This window comes from Chaetomium globosum, genomic scaffold (genome assembly GCF_000143365.1).
Source record: "Chaetomium globosum CBS 148.51 scaffold_5 genomic scaffold, whole genome shotgun sequence".
Taxonomy (NCBI): domain Eukaryota; kingdom Fungi; phylum Ascomycota; class Sordariomycetes; order Sordariales; family Chaetomiaceae; genus Chaetomium; species Chaetomium globosum.
The window spans coordinates 4,202,340-4,223,794 of record NT_165980.1 but is presented as its reverse complement, the minus strand read 5'-3'; the positions used below and the strand labels follow the sequence as shown (position 1 = coordinate 4,223,794).

At 56.8% G+C, this 21,455-nt stretch overlaps 5 protein-coding genes across 5 annotated transcripts in view; 3 read left to right on the top strand and 2 right to left on the bottom strand.

The window, feature by feature from the left end:
• Positions 1-4,580: 4,580 nt before the first annotated feature.
• On the top strand, positions 4,581-8,355 carry CHGG_08206 (uncharacterized protein; the record flags this gene model as incomplete). The annotated part of the gene is made up of 2 exons (XM_001225861.1): positions 4,581-4,840; positions 4,974-8,355. The coding sequence occupies 2 exons, from the start codon at positions 4,581-4,583 to the stop codon at positions 8,353-8,355; spliced, it is 3,642 nt and encodes a 1,213-aa protein (XP_001225862.1).
• A 1,317-nt stretch (positions 8,356-9,672) lies between these two features.
• Positions 9,673-10,983, top strand: CHGG_08205 (uncharacterized protein; the record flags this gene model as incomplete). Its single annotated transcript, XM_001225860.1, has 3 exons — positions 9,673-9,853; positions 9,938-10,618; positions 10,727-10,983. 3 exons carry the CDS (start codon positions 9,673-9,675, stop codon positions 10,981-10,983), a joined length of 1,119 nt encoding a protein of 372 aa, XP_001225861.1.
• Positions 10,984-11,775: 792 nt separating this feature from the next.
• CHGG_08204 (uncharacterized protein) lies at positions 11,776-12,753 on the bottom strand (the record flags this gene model as incomplete). The annotated part of the gene is made up of 4 exons (XM_001225859.1): positions 11,776-11,847; positions 11,974-12,291; positions 12,353-12,530; positions 12,677-12,753. The coding sequence occupies 4 exons, from the start codon at positions 12,751-12,753 to the stop codon at positions 11,776-11,778; spliced, it is 645 nt and encodes a 214-aa protein (XP_001225860.1).
• A 3,322-nt stretch (positions 12,754-16,075) lies between these two features.
• On the bottom strand, positions 16,076-18,996 carry CHGG_08203 (ribonucleoside-diphosphate reductase large chain; the record flags this gene model as incomplete). Its single annotated transcript, XM_001225858.1, has 4 exons — positions 16,076-16,119; positions 16,181-18,698; positions 18,764-18,921; positions 18,978-18,996. 4 exons carry the CDS (start codon positions 18,994-18,996, stop codon positions 16,076-16,078), a joined length of 2,739 nt encoding a protein of 912 aa, XP_001225859.1.
• Positions 18,997-19,898: 902 nt separating this feature from the next.
• Positions 19,899-21,455, top strand: part of CHGG_08202 (uncharacterized protein) — a gene marked incomplete at both ends in the record, with an annotated part of 1,767 nt that continues 210 nt past the window's right edge. The window contains 4 exons of the mRNA XM_001225857.1: positions 19,899-19,988; positions 20,050-20,227; positions 20,309-20,650; positions 21,080-21,321. Coding sequence (XP_001225858.1) covers positions 19,899-19,988; positions 20,050-20,227; positions 20,309-20,650; positions 21,080-21,321 — 852 coding nt within the window. The remainder of the gene's footprint in view (positions 19,989-20,049; positions 20,228-20,308; positions 20,651-21,079; positions 21,322-21,455) is intronic.

Sequence of the window (21,455 nt, the reverse complement as noted above, 5' to 3'; positions counted from 1 at the left end):
ATTACCTGGGGTCGTCAATTTGCAAAGGGGGCTGGCCAACGATTGTGACTTGCTTGTCATGTCATCCAAAAATGTGTGGTTGACATGGGTCCTGGCGGCGAAGCACAATGGGCAGCCGAACAAAGTGAGTGACCACTATCGCTTCCCTCGAGGTGAGAGTGTCCGGGCGTGAGATGGCTTCGCGTTGGTGATCGGTTCTTGGGAGGGACGAGGCTGATGGCGCAACGCCGCCCTGCGTAAAATCCGGGGTGAAAGAACCGTGTCGTCGGGTTGACTAGGGGCCGGCCGTGGCGCTGCTTTACGGGTAGCCAATGGCGTTTTTGTCGTCGGGTTCGCGCGGAGACGCCGGAGACACCGGAAACGCAGTCGTGGATGTATTCGTAACATGTATCCGGTGAATTGGACAATACCATACCGGTCGGGCAAATTCCCATGCTCTCCGGAACCACAGGCCTGTACCAACCTACTTGGTATCGGCCTGGGACCGGGTGGGTGTTTCTTGATGTCAGCTTTCGGACCCTTTGCTTATTGTGATCTCCCGGGGAGCATGAAACTGTTCTGTGGCATCGAGACAAGGTTCCATGGTTCTGGTCAAGGCCGAGCCGCGCTACTGGTGTGACGAACCAGAGCCTGAGATCACTCGCATAAGGACCGTGTGCTTCCCAGCTCCTCGGGGCAGGAGAAGATAACGGTGGTCTGTGGTGCGATGCCCTCTCTTCATTGGGGAAGGGGCTTGCGGCGTGTTGGCTTCTTTGACATGGTCCATCGGGGCAAATGGTGCCTCGCTCAGCAAAATGGTTGGCTTGAGCCCTGGACGCGAGCAAGGCTGTCTGAGACATGAGGACTCCTCGTGCCAGAAGAGGGAAACGCCTGGCCCATCCTCCCGTCCATCCTGGCGCCAATTCCCCGTCACATGCCCAGGCAGGTGACAGTCTGAAGGAGGGGCTAAAAATGGAACGGTGTGAGGCTTCTTGTCTGGGTACCAGAGAAATCAAGAAAAGAGAAAGAAGTAAAAGAAAACTGAGAAAAAGAAGAAACCAAAAAAAAAAACTTCAGAGCAAAATAAATCAAATAAAAGAAACCGAGTCAAATAAAGAGTAGACTTTGGACTTTCGAGTAACGTTCTTTTCGTTCCTCTCGTCCAAGGTTTCAGCATCTTCACTTGGAGCTAGAGTGTCTGCTTTGTCACAGTCCGGCGAAGTGCTGGCCAGCGAGCCACCGCAACGGCCGAAGCTCAGCAACAGCATCGCCGTCTGATGCACGAGGTTGCTCAGATGCGAGTCTACGGCACAGTGAGGCACCAAGAGCGATCGCCCTCCATCCTCATTCCCCACTCTCGACGGGGCATGACGTGCATGGCAACGGGGCTGGTGATGGCAGGGTCGTCGAGATTGCCGGGAAGGGACTTCACAGACCAACCGGCCTGGTCTGCTTGCTGTCCACGCTGCCAATGCTGTCACGTTTCCATGGCGAAGAGTTGAAAGCGTAGGGTTGCATCGCTTGGTCCTAAGCGGTGCCGTGTTGCGCCGGGTTGTGACCAAATCGGTGCAGTTCCTTAGGTATGGGAGGAGTCAGGCCACTTGTGCAGTCCTCGACCGCAGAAACTGGCTCCTTTCCCCTGCAGACGGCCGGAGAAGAACGAAGAAAAAATGAGGAGTGCTCGAGCCTGCTTGATTAAGCCGGGAAGGCGCATGCGGTTCGAGCAACGGCTAAGCACGAAGCCGCTTTTGTGTTCGCCTGAGGAAGGACAAATGTGACGAGGAAAGGACCCCGAGTCGCTGCTTTAAAAGTAGTTGAGATAAAAAATGCGGCAGCGGCGACCGTGAACGGTGGCGGAACCCGTCGTCCCGATTCCCTCCTACCACCCGGTCGGTGTCTCAATTGCCCTCGCCTGGTGAGAGAAGTCATGAATTGGTGCGTGAGACCTGCATCGTATCAAGGCCGATGATTGGCCTAGGTGGGCTGGGGCGGTTGCGGCTATTACCGTTTGGGGATTCTGGAGGGTTGCCGACGAGACGGACACCGCCTGCATTGTCTGTCGTCTTCGTGTGGTGGGCTCCTGGTCCGTTCTCACCTCAAATGCGCGATGATGACCTGCGGACTATTTCGGAGTAACTTCTTAAGCATTTATCCCAATCTTATCCGTCCCATGGATTTCGTCCCCCTCGGGGAGCATTTTGGAACTCTGTCTGACTTCGGATTTTCGCGGCATTCACGCTCCCACCCCAAACAGCATTAACTTCATCCCAGAGATTGGAGACAACATCATCATGTCCTCGTCTCCAGCAGAATCACCGATAACTTTGATGCCCGGGAATGCCCGACTTCCCTTCGACTGTAGTTGGGGCATCTCTGTTCTCCGAATGCCAAGCTTTGCTCTGGTCAACGCGGAGAGACCTTGGGCAGCGACGGAGGTTTTAAACCACTTAGAACTGCAGCAACTTGAGAAAGAAGCAGAGAACGGTCTGGACCATCCAACCATTTCCACGACGCCATCGTTCCCGACTCCATCCCCAACGCGGTCATCCGAAGGCTGGCTTCCGGCTCGGCTTAGCAGAGTGCCCTTTTGCTCGGTGCTTACCGGGGGAAGATAAACAATCCGAATGTGAAGGGAAGGAAGGACAGAGGTTGCCATCGTGGAGCATCAACGCCCGCATTGTTTTTTTCCTGGCACCTGGAAAGTGTGAGGATCTTCCTCTTGCAACACGGTATGGCTGCATGCAATATCGACGATGCACCGTTTCGGCTGGCCGAAGGGCCTTCTGCTCGAGCCGGTCAGAATGGAACTCTTCGTCGCGGTTAACTCCAAAGAGACGAGGGGCAGCCCACTTTTGGTAAGCCGAGATCCGTCTCACAAGGCGAAGCCTCATTGGGTCCCGCACGGGCACATAGAAACCGTCGGCGATGCGGCGATGTTTCTCGTGCGTTGTAAAAGTACACAGTACTCTCCTTTTCTTTGGTCCACATTGACGTGGGCAGGCAAATGATGCCTAACCAGATCTTCATCACTCGACGAGTTCCACCCACCGTCAAGATCTGGCCTCTCCACCACGACAACAAAAACGCTGCAGCTGCATCTCTGCGTTGGAGTTGCGCCGCTGGATGCAACGGGCCAGAGTCCTTGCCGCTTTTCCGATTGATGGGGAACGGAGGTTCCCATCAATAGGTGAGTTAACGACTCCACGACCCCGACGGGCTTTGGGGCTGCGGCATCCCGAACTTCGTGTCTTTTTGTTAAATTGATATCGGCCGTCGACATTTGACAGTTACCTACCAGCTATAGCTGGTTGATCTCATCGATTTCTGTCGCACAGAAAGACGCTGTGTTGGCCGAGCAGGGTTTGAGCACACGCCACATCCCGAATGCTCTCCGTGAATTGTCCGCTTCACGCAAACGAAGTTTATTTTAGATGAGCTCCTTCGGCCGCTTATCCACATCAACCAAAGCCGGCGCTGGACCCCGAGCGGGCAAACCCGTCTACTCTGCCATCGGGATCCATTGCCCATCTCGCGGTTCCTTTTCTTCGGCCATGAGAAAACACCACACACGCAGACGGACACGCACACACGCACACAGGTGGATCTGCAGGAGGGGCATGCCAAGCGTGGTGCCGCCAATCATTGCCTGCATTGGCTAGTCGCGATAAGCTCGGCCCTCCTTTTTTGCTCCCTTCCAGTTCTCCACTCGAGGTATGTCTTGGCGATTTCAATGTCAGGCCAGTCCCTTGGCCAATGTCTCATGCCGCCCGGTAAAATACACCCAGATTACACAGCTGCGTACCGAACGGTATCAGCGTGGCGTGCCGGTCTCGCAGCTCTGTGGCATCCAATGGTTTCCCAACTTGAAGCAGTTCGTCTTGGCTTCGAGTCTTCCCTGTCGTCTTCGCTCGAGATAATACAATTGCGCATTTTGTTGATCATGCGAGAAATAATACATTGGCACAATTACCTGGAAAGGAGCCCTGGTCCGTGAATTCAGACAGAACTCTCGTCATGGTGGTTTTTATTGTGTATCATATCAATTTTTGCCCCAGGCCGCTCAACTGCTGATGTTTTCTCATGGTTGCATCATGTGGGAGTCGGTGGCCAGGGGGAGGTTAACGTGTGCACACTATGTACCTACTGTGTGTGCCTTGTCCGCTCCGGAAACGCTGCTTCTTTGTACACTGTACACAGTACTTGGAGGCTGCCCGACCCGCCGACGCCGCAGTGCTGCAGGTGGCTGCCCACAGCATGGGAGGGCAGCGGCGAGGGACGACCATAGCCGACCAAAAACTGTGCATCGCCGCTCCGTAGAATGTTCAAGCAAGCTGCGGGTCTTTCCTGAATTGTCTTCCCTCTCGATATTAACCACTCTTCACATCGCCGTCACCAACGCTTCAGTCCGAATTGTCGTTTTTTTTCTTCTTTTCCTTTTGTAAGCACCGCCTTACTAAACGACAAAAATGTCCGTTTGAATGCAGCTCGAATTGCCGTCGACCGACATCTGTAGCGCCTGGCAGTCCCCGCAGATTGCACAGCAACAACGGTTTCCAGCATGAGGGTCTTCCCACGCCGTGCTCGACCAAATTGCCACCACGATGGAATCTCAACCGCCACGACAGCCGCTCCATCGGCCCTCGCACCCTCGTCTTCACAACATCCTGCCTCCTCCACCGTCGCATATTCCGTCCCGAACTGCCAATAGCACCCCGGTGTCCTCCCCGGGACTCTTCAGCCCGGCCCTGCCCCGCCCCAGCATAGTCTCGTCGTCGCAGCCCGGCTCCGAGACGGCGACGCCGGGGGGTTCAAACGGCCACAGCCCTTATTTGCATCCGCTGCATGGCCACAAGGTCCGAGAGTAAGTTTCTTGATTTACCATCCCGACTTTCGCGTGTCCCACGGTGGATGGCACGCAAGAAGACGAGCGGGGCAGATTGTCTGTTAGTCTACATGCTCTTGCGTACTGGAACGCTGAAAACTGTCTCGCACAGGACACACAAAGCAAATGTCGAGCATGACTACACGACCGGCAGGAAGCACATCAATAATTACGAAATCATTGAGGAGCTTGGCCGCGGTGTTCATGGCAAGGTCAAGCTTGCCAGAAATGCCGAGAATGGCGAATTCGTCGCCATCAAGATCATCCCACGCTTCTCCAAAAAACGGCGGCTTGGCAAGGTCATGGCCATGTCAACCCAGGATAAGAGCAAGAAGGAGATTGCCATTCTTAAGAAGATCCGCCACCCAAATGTCGTCGCCTTGCTCGAGGTCATCGATGACCCTGAGCTGAAAAAGATCTACATGGTGTTGGAACACGTCGAGCTGGGTGAGGTCGTGTGGAGAAAGAAGGGACTTCCGCATATTTGCGAATATGAACGTCGCCGTATCGAACGTGAGACACGGGGCGTGAAAGCGACGCCCGAAGAGGACCGATTCGAGCGCCTTCTCTTGCAACGCCAGGCCGCTAAGGATGCGCAGCGCGCGAGATTGCGAGCCCGCGCTCAGCGGCCCTCGACCGACTACTGGAGCCTCGAGTACGGCGCTGCGGACGATGAGGAGCTCGACTCGCACGTCGGTTCGCTCGGGAGGGACGATACGGGTCTATCGGCTATCCGTCCGACTCTATCGAACACCAGCTCTCTTGCAGGATCAAGAGCGACCTCCCGGGCTCCATCTCGGTCACAATCAACCAAGTCCCTAACAAACCCCGCCGATCCGAATTCCCCGCTAGCCGCCGACAACGATGACCTAGAGACACCCGGCGCTCTGCCTATCAAATCCAAGCCCGGCTCGTCCACCGTGCTAGATGGGACCATGTACGGCCCTTATGTCGAGGATCCTGCCTTACGGGGAAGATCTCCCAGCATGGCGGACTCGCTCATGTCCCACTTGTCCTCGTTCGACTTCAACAAGGTCCACGATCCGTATGTCGACGACTTTTCGTACGTGCCCTGCTTTACCATGGAGCAGGCAAGGAATACCTTCCGAGATACTGTCCTAGGCCTCGAGTACTTGCATTACGAAGGTGTAGTCCATCGGGACATCAAGCCAGCGAACTTGCTCTGGACCAAGGATAAGAGGTCTAAGATCGCCGACTTTGGTGTCTCTTACTTTGGCCGGCCTGTTCGCGAAGGAGAGCCCGACGATACCATTTCCGAGTCCGAGGCACGGGACTTCGACAATGATCTCGAGCTTGCCAAGACGGTCGGCACACCCGCCTTCTTTGCTCCCGAACTTTGCGCTACCGACCTTTTCGACGCTCCTCCTGGGCAGCAGCCAAAGATCACCGAGCAAATCGACGTCTGGTCATTGGGCGTCACGCTGTATTGCCTGATTTATGCTCGTCTACCGTTCCTGGCCGAGGACGAGTGGCAGATGTTCAAGAAGATTGCAAATGAGGAGGTATACATCCCGAACCGGCGGCTTCGGCCTGTCGACCCGGCCACCAAACCTAGCGAGAAGTCTCTCTACACTCGAGTGAACAAACCACCATACCGTGATGATGACGAGCTCACCTACGAAGATATCGAGCCTGATCTTCAAGACCTCTTAAAGAAGATGCTCACTAAGAACCCCGAGAAGAGGATTCGGCTGCGCGACGTGAAACGGCACCCCTGGGTTATGCATGGCGTGGATATCATGTCGTGGATTGACGACACGGACCCCTCGAGGAAGGCGTCGGGCAAGAAGATCCAAGTTGATGAGAAGGATATGGCCCGTGCCGTTGTCCCGTTGAGCTTGATGGAGCGCGCAAGATCCGTGGTTAAGAAAGCGGTGGGCAGGGTGATGCACCCCCGTGGGGACCGTACAGAGAGCGTCTCATCTCGCCGGCGCGCTGCTAGCAGCGCCGCTAGTTCGGCGGGCGACATCACCAACCTAATAACACCCCATCTACGCGATACCCGACGAAGAAGCCTACGCCCCGATGATTATTTTTCCACCCCCCCTCAGCAAACGGGCGGGCATCCCCTCACGCACAGCGTATTAGCCAGCCCTGTGACTGGGTCACCTCCCGTCTCGTCTCCGCTACACCAGTCATCGTCAGCCAATAGCCGCGGGCCTCGCAAGCCGCTTGAGCTGCTCACAACGCTCACTGGGAGGGAAGACCACTGGACTCGGCAGGCATCCGCCTCCCCGCATCGAGCATCGGCTCGACACGGGCAATCCAAGTCTATCACGAACGCTTTTTTAGCTCTCACGCCTACCCCAGTCGAAACGCAGACGCTCCCGCCCACACCTCTCTTCGACAGCCCTGTGGACGACCCGAGTAGTGCGCTCAGAAAAGCCCGGGATATCAAGTCAAACGCAGACGATCTTGGTCGAGCCCGATCGGTTGATCGCGGCTTATTTGTTAGCAATGATAAACGTGCCGAAGCTAGAGTGGCGCTGAGCACCGCTATGGCCCCGGGAAATGTGCACTTCAACCAGCAGCATCGCTCTGTACGGTCGGTCGAGGTGACGGAAGGCCCCGAGCATGCTTCCTCGGCCACAGTGTCTCCATCGATGGGCTCCCTCTCTGGATACCCACGCGGCCAGTTCAAATCAGACCCAAACATGCACAACAAGCAGCGCGGGTTTGTGGTATTGCAGGAGAGGCCGGTGACGGCTCATCGTGCCGAGGCGGTGCAAAAGCCATCGACTCCCGAGCCTGGATTCACTCCATGCCCGTCATCCCCAGATGACGACACATTCCCGCCGATGCCCCTGTCTAGGGGTGAGACTATTGCGACGGGCAAATCCTCGAGCTCGACGTCGATGGGCGCGCTCACGACTCCATTGACCAGCCCAAGCGAGTCGGCGAGCCCCATCTACGGACTCAATAACCAAATGACCAAGGAGGTGGCCGACCGCATGGTTGCGTTCCAGTCGGACCCGTCGCTGCCTGCTTTGCTCAGCAGCACCAGCTCCGTCTCGGCGGACCCAGAGGGCGAGTTCCTCGGCAACCCGGGAATGGTGGCCCGGCCTTCGGTGATTGACACCACCGATTCGCTCACGCCGCCTGCGTTTGCAAAGGAGCCCATGTCCGGATTCCCGTTAGAAGCGCAGGACGAGGGGACCGTACCTGTGAAGTTTGACAGCTCTAGCGTCCGCACTCCAGTAGGCGGCAGGCTTCCTACGAGTCGGAGGGGCTCCCGGTGCCATCACGACGAAGACGATGACGACAACAACGATAGCGACAGCGATGAGGGATTGACGATGGCGAGACACAAGAATAAAACCGAGCGAGCCTTCGGGTTTAGCTATTGCCACGCCTCCCAAGGACACACAAGCGCAGACGCACGGGGTGGGAAGGCTTATTGGGAATGCGCGGCGGCGGAACACGAACGCCAGTGTGGGCAGCACCGAAACTGCGAAGAAGATGTTTGTGGATAGCGACTAGCCGGCCCATTCGCCTTTAAACTATGTGCGGGCGAATTGAATAGATCGTTCCATCATGCGACGTTTGCAAAAAACAAAAACAAAACAAAAACACCCCATCACCGATGAGTCGCGCCGCTTCGCTCGGTTAGTTCGGGTAGACTATCTACTCTACCACTGCGTTTCGGCACTTTGACACCGGCATGCATGGATATCAACATATCATGGTGGGTGGAGTTGGGTTTTGAGGTTCTACCTTGGTTGCTTTGGTTTGGGAGCATGCATGGGAACGGTCGGGCGGGCGGCGGGGGAGGAGTTTCAATGTCCCGGGTTTGATCATTTACTACCGCATTTACATTCTCGGCGGGGATTTGGGCGGGGGTTAGGGCGTTGGCTACCTATGTTTGAGTCTGATATGATATGGTTGTTGGTTAGGTTGTTGATTATCCTGCGCTACACTACACTACACTACTACACGCGCCCTCACAGACATACACAGACACACACACACACACACACACACTACTCAACCACAACTGCACTTCACCATGTTGGGATGGTGGGTTTTTTTGGGACCATCGTCTAGTCTGTTTTGGGTGATATTGGTCTTGACTTGCTGTTTGATGTATGTTGGGTGTATATGTTGGTTGCTGTTGTTGTCGGACAGCAGGATAGGCATTTGTGATTTCCGGCGCGGTTTACCCCTTCGGCGTTGGCTTACAATGGGCTTGGTCTTTTACTGCATTTACAGAGATTGGGTCTGGGCTTTGGGCGCTGACATGAAATCGACTGGCTGACTGGCTGGCTAGCGGGCTGGCACCGCCACGGTTGGGGTCGGGGTTCCCCCAAAGAAGAGAAGAGAAGCGCATGCAAATGCAACGGAGCGAATCAAACGGAGGCAGGGCGGTGACACCCGGGGGGGATTTCCGAGTTGGGTATGCCGGGCTGGGCTGGGCCTGGTGTCCGGTCCGGGTCCGAGGGCTGGGGAGGAAGGTCCGGTTCCGTTGCCGGATCGGATCTGGGCCCGGGCATCATCCGGGGGGATGGGAATGGGAAGTGTCTGAGTTGTCGCGCAGGAAGGGCGGGCATGTGATGGATGGAGTTGGTCAGGGGGTTGACAGGTTGGAAATATGCGCGTATTGTGATACATGTCTTGTAGTAACTTACCATCTGCCGGATCCTTCGTTACTACCCGGCCTGGAGTCCCTGTCATTACGTTACGTCTTGCCTGCCGGGACCTGCATGCTAATTGGAATTGGAGCTTTCTTCTGACCACATCTAACTATCCATCGCAAACCACCCCCACGTCATGGTTTGTGCATGTTCATCAACATGGCCGGCGACGACAAGAAACCCGGCAAGACAATAGTCTTCCTGCACCCTGATCTCGGGATTGGGGGCGCAGAGAGGTTAGTCGTCGACGCGGCAGTAGGCTTGCAAAAGCGCGGACACAAAGTGGTCATCTTCACGAGCCACTGCGATCCCACTCACTGCTTCGACGAGGCCCGTGATGGTATGCCCATCCACCTACTCCCCATCTACCCTACCCATTACCACACACCAGTAACCACTAACCGAGGACCCCCCCCTTTACCAGGCACCCTCGATGTGCGCGTGCGTGGCAACACGATTGTCCCCCCCTCCCTCCTCGGCCGCTTTGCTATCCTGTGCGCCATCCTGCGCCAGCTGCACCTGATCATCCACATCACGCTCCTCACCCCAGAGCTCCGCGATCTCGCACCCGACGCCTTCTTCGTCGATCAGCTCAGCGCGGGGCTCCCTCTGCTCAAGACCCTAACCGCCGCACCCATCTTCTTCTACTGCCACTTCCCCGACCTGCTCCTCGTGCGCGGTCGCGCACACCTCGCCAAGCGCCTTTACCGCGTGCCGTTCGACGCGCTCGAGCGCTGGAGCATGGGTTTCGCCGACGCCATCGCCGTCAACTCCGAGTTCACGCGCGGCATTGTCGCGCAGACCTGGCCGGGGCTAGTCCAACAACCCACCCAGGGGGAGGGGAAAGGGGGGCAAGGGCAGAGCAGCAAAGCAAACGGGCGGCAGTTGCACGTGGTATACCCCTGCATCGACACCACCCCGCCCAGCTCCCCCGCCTCCCCGCTCCCCTGGAAAAAAGACGGCGTGATCCTCTCCATCAACCGCTTCGAGCGCAAGAAGAACATCGCGCTCGCACTACACGCCTTCGCACTCCTGCCCCCCCCACCGCCGCCACCGCGCCAAACTGGTCCTCGCCGGCGGCTACGACCCGCGCGTGGCCGAAAACGTAGCCTACCACGCCGAGCTCGCCGCGCTCGCGTCGTCGCTCGGCCTGCGCCACGCCACCGCCAAAACGGTCGTCTCCGCCGTCGGCGCCGACGCCGGCACCGACCAGGCCGAGGTCGTCTTCTTGCTGAGCGTGCCCCAGACGCTCAAGGCCATCTTGCTGCGCACGGCGCGGCTGCTGGTGTACACGCCGAGCAACGAGCACTTTGGGATCGTGCCGCTGGAGGCGATGCTGGCCGGGGTGGCGGTGCTGGCGGCGGACAGCGGGGGTCCGCGGGAGACGGTGGTGGAAGGAGTGACCGGGTGGTTGCGGGATCCCGAGAGGCCGGAGGCGTGGAGCGTCGTGATGGATCGGGTGCTGAATGAGATGGGGGAAGGGGAGTTGGAGGGGATGGGGAGGGCCGGGGTGGAGAGGGTGGAGGGGAGGTTTGCCGAGGGCCAGATGGCGGAGCGGTTGGAGGGGATCTTTGAAGGGATGAAGAGGGCGCCCGGGGTATCCGGGGTGTCGTTGTTGATGGCCGGGCTGGTAGCCGTTGTTGGGCTTGCAATTCCGCTGGTCTTGGTGGGGAGGATAGCATGGCAGTGAGCGACAGAGAGAACCATTTGCATGTCAAATGAGAAGACACGGGCCGATAAAATACAACCACTCGAGGTTTTCTGAGACACCTTTACGAAGCGTGTCGCTACGTGAAGACCGACTGGCCTGTTTCAACTGCGCCACGTTAAATATTCCCACATGTAAAACGCCACGAGCAATATCCAACATTCGCACTGCGGAATCGCCAAGATTGAGAATGCCTTTGTATTTCGGGTACCCAGCACCTAACATCACCATTAACCCCGGGCCCGTCATTTAGAGCAGAACACTGGAGCCACCATACTTCTACCCATCATGGGTATCTCTCGGTATCTCGGAACGCCCAGCTCTACATATTATGTACAATGAAACAATGCCCCACAGCAAACTGTAGACATATCGACGGGATATCAAAGCAAAAGAACAGCCATAAACGCGGGGCTTCCATACGTAACCATGTGCCAATAGTCATTAAGATCGGTACCGCCCGTCCGTCTGCCCCAGTTGTCGTGCAATCGTAAAGGTCGATCAAAACAAATCGTCAGAATATCGAGGCAAACCCCACAAAAGTCGGGGCAGGCTTAGAGGAAGGCAGCCGCGATACCGGCAGCGGCGAGGAAGCCAATAGCCGGGGCCGCAGTCATATGGGCGCCCTACAAATCTCGTTAGCATTGGACCAGAGGAATCATGACGGATTGACTTGCCTCAGCGCTGCTGGTGCTCGAGGCGGCATCCGAGGCTTGGCTGTTCAGGGCGCTGGTCAGGGCATCGCCCGTGACGCTGGACGTGAAGGTGGTCGAGCCGATGGTGGTCTCGAAAGTCGTCGACTCGTCAGTGTGGGTCGAGACGATGGGCGAAGTGCCAGTGGTCTCGGGGACATCGCTAGCGCCCGGCACGCCGTTGACACCCGAGATGGTGGTCGTGCCAGTGACGGTGCTGGTAGCGTCGCCGCTGGTGAAGGTCGAGGTCCAGGTGCTGGTGGTAATGGCAGTAGCATCGCCAGTCTCGCTAGCATCGTTGTCGGAACCAGAGCCAGTCGAGGTGCTGTCGGCATCACCCGTGTTGGTCGCGGGGGCGCCCGAAGTGCTTCCAGAGCTCTGAATTGGGATATTAGTGGGCTGGATTCTAATCAATTTCCGGGGAGGGGCTAGTACTCACCTTAACGCTGGTAGCAGTGGGGACGACAGCGGTAGTGACACCAACGCCTGAGCAGAGGCTGTTGCCCCAGCTGATAACCACGTTGGCCTGGTCGATGCTCGGGCAGGACTCGACCGAGCAGTCGCGGATGCCGTTGTTCCAGTCGGTGGCCTTGCACATGCAAGCAATGTCGTCTTTGCTGCAGTTGAATTCGGGCAGCCTTTTCGAGCATATTCTTGCCACAGGTTCTCTAAAATTTGGGCGTGTTAATATGGGGGGATATGCAGCGAGGACGCGCACACGCCGGGAGGAAGCATGCTTAAGGGGAACTTACACCGCACTCACGGCATGTTGGAAGGGAAGTCGACCGCGTTCACGGTGACAGCGGCCAGCCAGGCGAGATGCGGTGATGCTGGTTTCATTTTGAAAGGTTGGTACGGGTAGTTTCGAGTCGATTTGGTTTGATATGAGTCGTGAGAACGAGTTCAACTAGATCGGCGATGCGAGAGTGAGGGTTGGTTGGATGGAAGCTAGTTAGAAATCAACTAAAGTCGCGTGTTATGCGAAACTTCTCGGAAAGAAATTGATGGAAAGTGCGAGAGGGGGATACAGCCGAGAGGACACACAGGGAAATTGTCAGGGCTTATATTGCGAGGGAAGTCGCGTCACAGCAACGAGGTCTTTCGTGGGAGGGAGGACGATCGTTCCTTCCCGGGTAGAATTAAACAAATAGTGGACCATGATCTCACCGAACCTGCCCCAAAGCTGTTGTAGCTCGTTTCTCCACAATATCGGGAAAGTGCAACGGAAAGCCTGGCCACTCTGGGCCTTGACAAGCTGGCAACCAACCTTGCCAACCTCTCACATTTACAGCCACCCGGAAGGTAGGTACCAAGGAACCTACCTGCTGAAGTCCCCTCGTCACCTGGAGTTACCCGAATTCGCCTCGCTACGCTCTGATGCGTTTCCCGTTCGATGCCTTGTTTGGAAGAGCAGCCGAACTCGGCAACACGGCGCTGATGAGTCCAGGCAGGTTGCCATGGCGGGACTGGGGATCCCGTCTGCCACATCACGGCCCGATATGCAGCCACATGGGGGGGCCATGTTGTGTGTTCTGGGCGGGCACCACTGGGGAAGGTAACCCATGCGGTGCCTTAGGAACTAGCAAAACTAGCAAGTTGGAACGCCGCTATCGAGTGACAGAGGGAAATGAAGACCTGTGGCGGGCCATTCGCAATGCATTGGATGGCCCCCTCGACGGCGGCTTGCTCGTCGGGCTGCCTCTCGAAGCTTGGTGGTTTCGGTTCGCCGGCTGGGAGGCAAGTTCTTGGATGTAACTGGTCCGACGTTGCGCAAGCTGTGTTCGTCCGATATGACGGCGGCGTCTCCACTGCCTGCCAGCTACTGTGTTAGTGCATGGGAAAAATTCGTTGCCACAGAGAAGAGACAACCAAGACCAAGACAGGAGACATCCATGCATCTCAGATAACCTTGCTCCACTACGGCTGAAGGAAGGGAATTTAGCTTTGCACGTGCATCGGTAGCTGGGTCGCGGGCAGCACTGAGCCCACAGTCTTTTTGGTTCTCGGGCCATACTGACGCATTGAAATCGGGGAATGTCGTCGAGATCTTGGTCGGCCCCGGTGGTGGCAGCACCCCATTGGTTGACGGAATTGATTCTGCATGTTCCCACGTCTGCGGCAGGGAAGCCCCGGTCAGAGTGAACCCCAGAGCAGCTGGGGCTTCGCTGGGTAAAGATGGGGACCTTGGCACAGCAAAAAACCGGGAAACCCCAGATCGACACGGACAGTTCGAGTTTCGACTTTTCCTTACCGACATTCAGGTCAGGGGGCGAGGCCGGTAGAAACGGCTTCACCAACCCCGACGGGTTCATTAGAGAAAACAACCGAACCTCCTTTCATTCTGCGGGTTGGCCCAAAGAAGTTCCCACCGCGGCGGGGGTGATGTTAACTTCTTCGGCGGTCAAACAGGAAACCCGATCGGGGGCCCACACTTCGAATCGGCTGTGGCACCTTCTGGGGCCTCTGGCAGAAAAGGTGGGGGTTTTTAAAAACACTTGGCAGACGTGCCTGGCCCCATCGACGTCAGCGCACATCTTGAGAATCAATCAACAAGAAGAGCAAGAAGCTGAGTTAACAACGAATACCAACCTCCCTTTTCGATAGCCGGATCATAGAAATCCAGCCCCGGAAACGACGCCTACCCAATGAGAAACCTCATTATCTCAGCCCACCTCCCCTAATTTGACAGCTCCCCCAATAACCACCCTCCCAACAACCTCCCTCGGCTCGCACCTTCTCTCTCCTTGTGGTATGTACATACCTACCTACCTGCATGAGTTAGCGTCACTAGCACTCGCGCCGCACCACCAGCCAGCCCCTCCCACCCCCCTCTTTCTCCCCTCTGGGCCTCTCCCCTCCTCCTCCTCCCTCCGCCCGTACGTCCTTTCGGGTGAGACATGCCTTGCGCGGCCACTCGTGCTGTGGCTTTCCCCCCGTCCCATCGTGGTTTAGGGCGAATGCGCGGCAAGCGGGCAGCTTTGTGACGACGAACGACAACGACGGACCTTTTGCCACCAACAAATTTCCCACTAGTTAGCTGTGGGGGTAGCGTCGTGTCTCACAAAATCTCCCTGATGCGCGCATGTGTGTGAGTGTGTGTTTCCGTGCGCGTCGTTAGTGCCGTACCCTGCCGTGCTGCGATGCGCTGCGTTGTCTCAGTAGTGTGTTGTGCTGTGCTGCGTTGCTGTGCTGTTGTGTTGTTGTTGTGGCCCCCCAGCCAGCAAGCCACTGCTGGCTGTCTGTAGAGAGAGATTGTGGGGAATGCATGGCATGACAACCAGCCTCCCACCTCCCACCTCCCACCTCCCACACCTTCTCCTCCCCCAGCACCGGGCTCCCAGCACAGCGCGGGCAGCACAGTTTCGGTTTGTTCGACTTTGCGTCAATCCATCAATCCATCACGACCGACGGGCTGGTCATACAGACATACAGAATGAAACTCCAACCTCGTCTGGAAGCATCGCACAGCGATTCACCAACGCCCCGCCTGGCGTGACATGAACTGACACTGATACCGACAGGCAGGCGGTGCGACGCACTCATTCTGTCTGGCTTGATCTTTTTGCCCCGTTGAGGTTCTTTTCTCACACACATGTTGTCTGTTATGAAGAGGGACTTGCATGCATGTAGGTACCTACGTATGTGTGTGCTTATGCCTTGGTGGGGTGCATATCATCGCTCTTCTGTTATGTCATGCAGCGAGCGGCGACGGAGTTATCATCAACTTCAATTCGCCATGTGCTCCCCTTCGCGCGAGGCCGTCGCCGTCCTCTTCACCGTGGTGGAACATTGTGATGTAAGGGGTATAAATAGGCAACCTAGCAGAACAGCTAAACAACGATGCGCGCAAGCGCCGCCCGTTGCTGTGGTGGTACATCTAGCGAAACATCCTCGGGACAAACAAATCGAGGACAGACCGAGAAACCCTTGATCCAACACCCGCCCAGAGAAAGCCTAGGGCATATCATTGACGCCCCTCCTATCCGCCGTGTACGCCCGTCCATGCAATGAACGGCCCGCGGCGTGAGGGTGCCCGCATATGCCAATGCTGATCCATAAAAACAAAATCATAACGCAAACCGCAAAACCAAATCATGCCAGGTATTAATCCCATCGTCACACTACATTTCGCCATGCCTCATCCGCATCCAGGTCAACACACTCAACCACTGCACATAACACACTCCTCCGGGTTCTCAATGCTGCCTGTAAACGTCTTGATTAGCATCCTCATCGGAAACCGGGGCTTTGCAGGTGATCAACTTACAAGCAATAACGGCCTCAGAGTAGATATCCAGCTCCCGCTCCTTGCTCTCGTCCTCCTTGTCTTCGGCGTCCTTCTTGGAAGCGAGCACCGGCGACCCAATGTCCTCCGGCTTAGGCTTCTCCGTCGGCTCGGTAGGCAGAGTCTTGGGGCTCTCACCCTCGTCGACGTCGGCCTTGAAAGCAGGCGGCTTTGACGGCGAAGCGAGGATGCGAGCCTTGACGTCATTGACGGTCGGGGCCATGGGAGGCGGCGTGGTGGGAGTAGTAACGCCGTTGGTACCATTGCTCTTGGGCGTGCTTTCCTTATTGACAAACGCCATGGGGCGTGGCACCGCCGAGGGTGACGACATGTAGCTGCCCGCCGGGGGGGCGCGCTTCTTCAGACCCGACACTCCCTTGCTGACGTTGGTGTCCTGGACGCGGAGCGCCTCTTGGTCGACGGTGAACTGAATGGGCTGGGCGGCAGCCTGGGTGCGGAGGTAGTACATGCCCGTCTTGAGACCCAGCTTCCAGCCGGTGAAGTGCATGCTGGTGATCTTGCCCATACTCGGCTCACGCATGTGGATGTTGAGCGACTGGGATTGATCGATGAAGGCACCACGATCGGCAGCCATCTGAACGACAGTGCGCTGGGAGATTTCCCAAACAGTCTTGTAGAGAGCCTTGATATCGGTCGGGATGTTGGGGATGTTCTGGATCGAACCACCATCGGCGATGATGCGGTTCTTCATGTTGTCGGACCAGAGGCCCATATCGACAAGGTCCTTCAAGAGCCAGGGATTGACAACCTGGAACTCACCAGCTAGCACACGACGCTGGTAGATGTTGGACGTGTAGGGCTCGAAGCACTCGTTGTTACCCAGAATTTGCGACGTCGAGGCGGTCGGCATGGGCGCGAGGAGCAAGCTGTTCCGGACACCATGCTCCTTGATCTTGGCCTTGAGAGCGTCCCAGTCCCAGAGGCCGGTCGGTGTGACGTTCCACATGTCGTACTGGAGAATGCCCTGGGACACAGGAGACCCTTCATAGGTCGAGTATGTGCCTTGCTCCTTTGCCAGATCGCACGAGGCGGTCAGGGCCGCGTGGTAAATGGTCTCGAAGATTTGCTTGTTCAGCTCACGAGCCTCGGGAGACTCGAAAGGCATGCGCAGCGCCAGGAAAGCATCGGCCAGACCCTGAACACCGACACCGATGGGGCGGTGGCGCATGTTGCTGTTGTACGCCTCCTGGACCGGGTAGTGGTTGACATCGATGATCTTGTTCAGGTTGCGGACCACGACTTGGGCGACTTCGTGCAGCTTCTGGAAGTCATAGACACCCTGGTTGTAGTCGACAAACTGGGGTAGGGCCAACGAGGCCAAGTTGCAGACAGCAACCTCATCGGGCGCCGAGTACTCGATGATCTCAGTGCACAGGTTGGAGCTGCGAATGGTACCGAGGTTCTTCTGGTTGCTCTTGCGGTTGCAGTGATCCTTGTAGAGCATGAAGGGGTTGCCGGTCTCGGTCTGAGCCTCGAGGATGGCATACCAGAGCTTTTGGGCCTTGATAGTCTTACGACCGCGGCCGGCCTTCTCATACTTCTCATACAGGGCTTCGAACTCGTCGCCATAGCAATCGGCAAGGCCAGGGCACTCGTTGGGGCACATCAGCGTCCACTCTCCGTTCTTCTCGACACGCTTCATGAAGAGGTCGGGAATCCAGAGGGCCAGGAAGAGATCGCGAGCGCGAACTTCCTCCTTGCCGTGGTTCTTGCGGAGGTCGAGGAACTCGAAGACATCGGCGTGCCAAGGCTCAAGGTAGATGGCAAAGGCACCGGGACGCTTGTTTCCACCCTGGTCAACATAGCGGGCGGTGTTGTTGAAGACACGGAGCATGGGGATGATGCCATTGGAAGTGCCGTTGGTGCCGGCAATGTAGGATCCAGTGGCACGGATGCGGTGGATGTTGAGACCAATACCACCCGCCATCTTGGAAATCATGGCGCAAGTCTTAAGACTGTCGTAGATGCCCTCAATGCTGTCGTCCTTCATATCGACCAGGAAGCAAGATGACAGCTGGGCCTGAGGGGTACCAGCGTTGAAAAGGGTGGGAGAAGCATGTGTGAAGAACTTGCTGGACATGAGGTTGTATGTCTCGATGACACGCTCCACATTGTCTCCCCAGATGCCGACGGCAACACGCATGATCATGTGCTGTGGCCGCTCAACGATTTTGCCGTTGAGCTTCAGTAGGTATGATCGCTCTAGGGTCTTGAAGCCGAAGTACTGGTAGTTGAAGTCCCGGTCATAGACAATGGCCGAGTCAAGCTCCTCCTTGTGCCGCATGACACACTCGTATGTCTCTTTGGCAATCATTGGAGATGCCCGCTCATTCTTGGGATTCACATAGTGGTAGAGGTCGCTCACAACGGCAGACCATTGCTTTTTTGTCTGCTTGTGGAGGTTGGAAACGGCAATACGGGCGGCCAGGATAGCGTAGTCGGGGTGGGTGACTGTCATGTACGCAGCAGTCTCAGCAGCCTGGAGACGACGAGTGAGCAATTGGCTTGAAAAAAAGAGGGGTTTGGGTTTCCGAGAGAGCTTACAAGATCATCGAGTTGGGCAGTTGTGACACCACCATACACGCCCGAGATGACCTTCTGGGTAATGGCAACAGGGTCGACATGGTCGACATCAAGGCCATAGCAGAGCCTTGAGACACGTGCTGTGATCTTGTCGAACTGGACACGTTCCTGACGCCCGTCTGGATAGCAAAGTCAGTACCATCAACCCTGATATCGTGATCAGGTGCACACATACCGCGCTTTCTGACATACATGGTGTCGGATGTGTCGGACAAGGTAAGAGACAAAGGTAATAAAAAAGGAGGGCGGGGTGAAGATGGACGTCAAAAGGTAACTAGAGTGACTTTCCACTGCTGGTCTGGGCTGTGGATGAGGTCAAGTGTGAAAGAAGGCCGCGTTACGTCAAGCCTTTTCGTGATGTAGTCGGGTGATGTTGTGTGGAGGATGTGGAAGGGAGGAGAAAACACGCTCTTGCTCTGCACTCTTTTAAGGCGCTGGGCTGTGGACCGCGTCTGACGCGTGCCGACAGTTTTTTGGCGCGTCGTTGCAGCCCCGCCTATTAAACAAACAGCCCGAGCTTGGGCCACTGTGCCACTGCACGCCGCTGTGCCGTTGATGCCCCACCATGCACACATGCGGACCCCTACCAATCCCTGGAGTTGACCTGGGGTCTCAGGCAGCAGCGAGCATGCAGGGCAAGTGCCATGGGCCATTGGGCAAGATTTGGGTCTCGTCTCGAATCCCATCTCCGAGCATCTCCTTCTCAGGCCGTTTTGGATTCGGGGTTACGAGGTTACAAATCGCAAGGTCAACTTATGTAACCATATTCTTAAGTGTGGGGTTGGTCGAGTCCGTTTGTCTGGGGTGGCTGCTTGCCCCTGTCCGAGATTCAGATGCAAACGCCCGAATGCCAAGCCAGCCTGAGACGGTGCTTTTGAGGACGGAGGCTAAGTTCAAGTGAGGACAACTTGTGAGTCAAACTCTCAGAATAGGAGCAATTCAAGGTCGGGAAAGAGGTCATAAATACCGGACCTGGCTGAGTATGAGACTCAGACCTTTCACCTCAATATCACGGCTTTCACGGATTTCACTTGCCAGTCCATCGACCCTGGGAAACCTGTCCCGTTTTGCAACAACCACAACTATCAAATCCAAAATGGCTGAACCCAATACCAACCAGTCAAACGGTGTCTCGACAACATCGAATATACCTCCCGCAACCACCTACACGCCTCGATACATTGATGTAAGATTCCAAAATATCACATTCCACAGAATACGCCCTAATTCTCAACTTCGTTTTCCAGATCGGCATCAACTTGGCAGACCCCATTTTTCGGGGCCGCTACCATGGCAAATCACGGCACCCAGACGACCTCAAGGGGGTCGTGGGGAGAGCCATTGAGGTTGGGTGTTCCAAACTCATCGTGACGGGCTCGTCGTTCAAGAGCTCGAGGGACGCACTCAAACTCGCCAAGGAATTCCGTTCGTCTCCCCATCACACAATCTCAAGTTCCACCCCCTATCACAACCAGACCGACTAACATAACACTCTCGCTGGAACAGCCGGCACCGTCTTCGCAACCGCGGGCATCCACCCCTGCAGCAGTTCCATCTTCAGCTCCACCCACCACAAACACCACGACGAGAGCCAGAGCGAGGGGGAGGACGGAGAAGAGGCCGAACACACCCCGGCCTGCGGCCCGGACCCAACCAAGCCGATCCTCGACGGCGACGGCGTCGACCACGCCCGCAGCGCCAAGATCATGACCGACCTCGCCGACCTCATCACCCAAGCCCGCAGCAGCAGCAACAACAACAGCAGCAGCAACACCCCCCGCCGCAGAGCTCGTCGCCTTCGGCGAGTTCGGCCTCGACTACGACCGGCTGCACTACTGCTCCAAAGAAGTGCAGCTACACTCCTTCGCAGCGCAGCTCCAGCTCGCCGCCTCGCTCACCCCGCAGCTGCCCCTCTTCCTGCACTCGCGCGCCGCGCACGCCGACTTTGTGCGCCTGCTGCAGGAGGCCTTTGGTCCGCGGCTGGAGCGGCTGGAGAAGGGGGGCGTGGTGCACAGTTTCACGGGCACGGCGGAGGAGATGCGCGAGCTGATGGGGTTGGGGTTGTATATTGGGATTAATGGGTGCAGTTTTAAGACGGTGGAGAATTGTGAGGTGGTGAGGGAGGTGAGGCTGGATCGGTTGATGATTGAGACGGATGGGCCGTGGTGCGAGGTCAGGCCGACGCATGAGGGGTGGAGGTATCTTGTGGAGTGGGAGGTTAAGGCGAAGGTTGAGGCTGAGGCGGCGGCGGCAGCTGTTGCTGCTGCCGAGCCGAAGCTGCTGCTGCCGCTGCTGCCGCTGCTGCCGAAACCGAGGCTGTGGCTGCGGATCCCACGGCTACCTCTGGAGCTGAAGGAGAAACAGTGAAGCCGGACCGGAGACAGAGACAGAAGAAGCCGCAACAACAACAGCAACAAGCCAAGAAGAACCAGAAGAAAGAGTCTGAGGTTCCCGAGCGGTACAAGGTGTCAAGAAGGAGAAGTGGGAAGAGGGCGCATGTCAAGGGCGGAATGAGCCATGTACGATTGAGCGATTGCCAAGATCGTGCGGCATCAGGGGTCTCTGTGAGAGGAGGTGTGCGAGGCGGCGTGGGCGAATACGGTCAAGGTGTTTGGGGTAGACTCATAGACTGGTTGGCTTTCAGGGGGTCGAA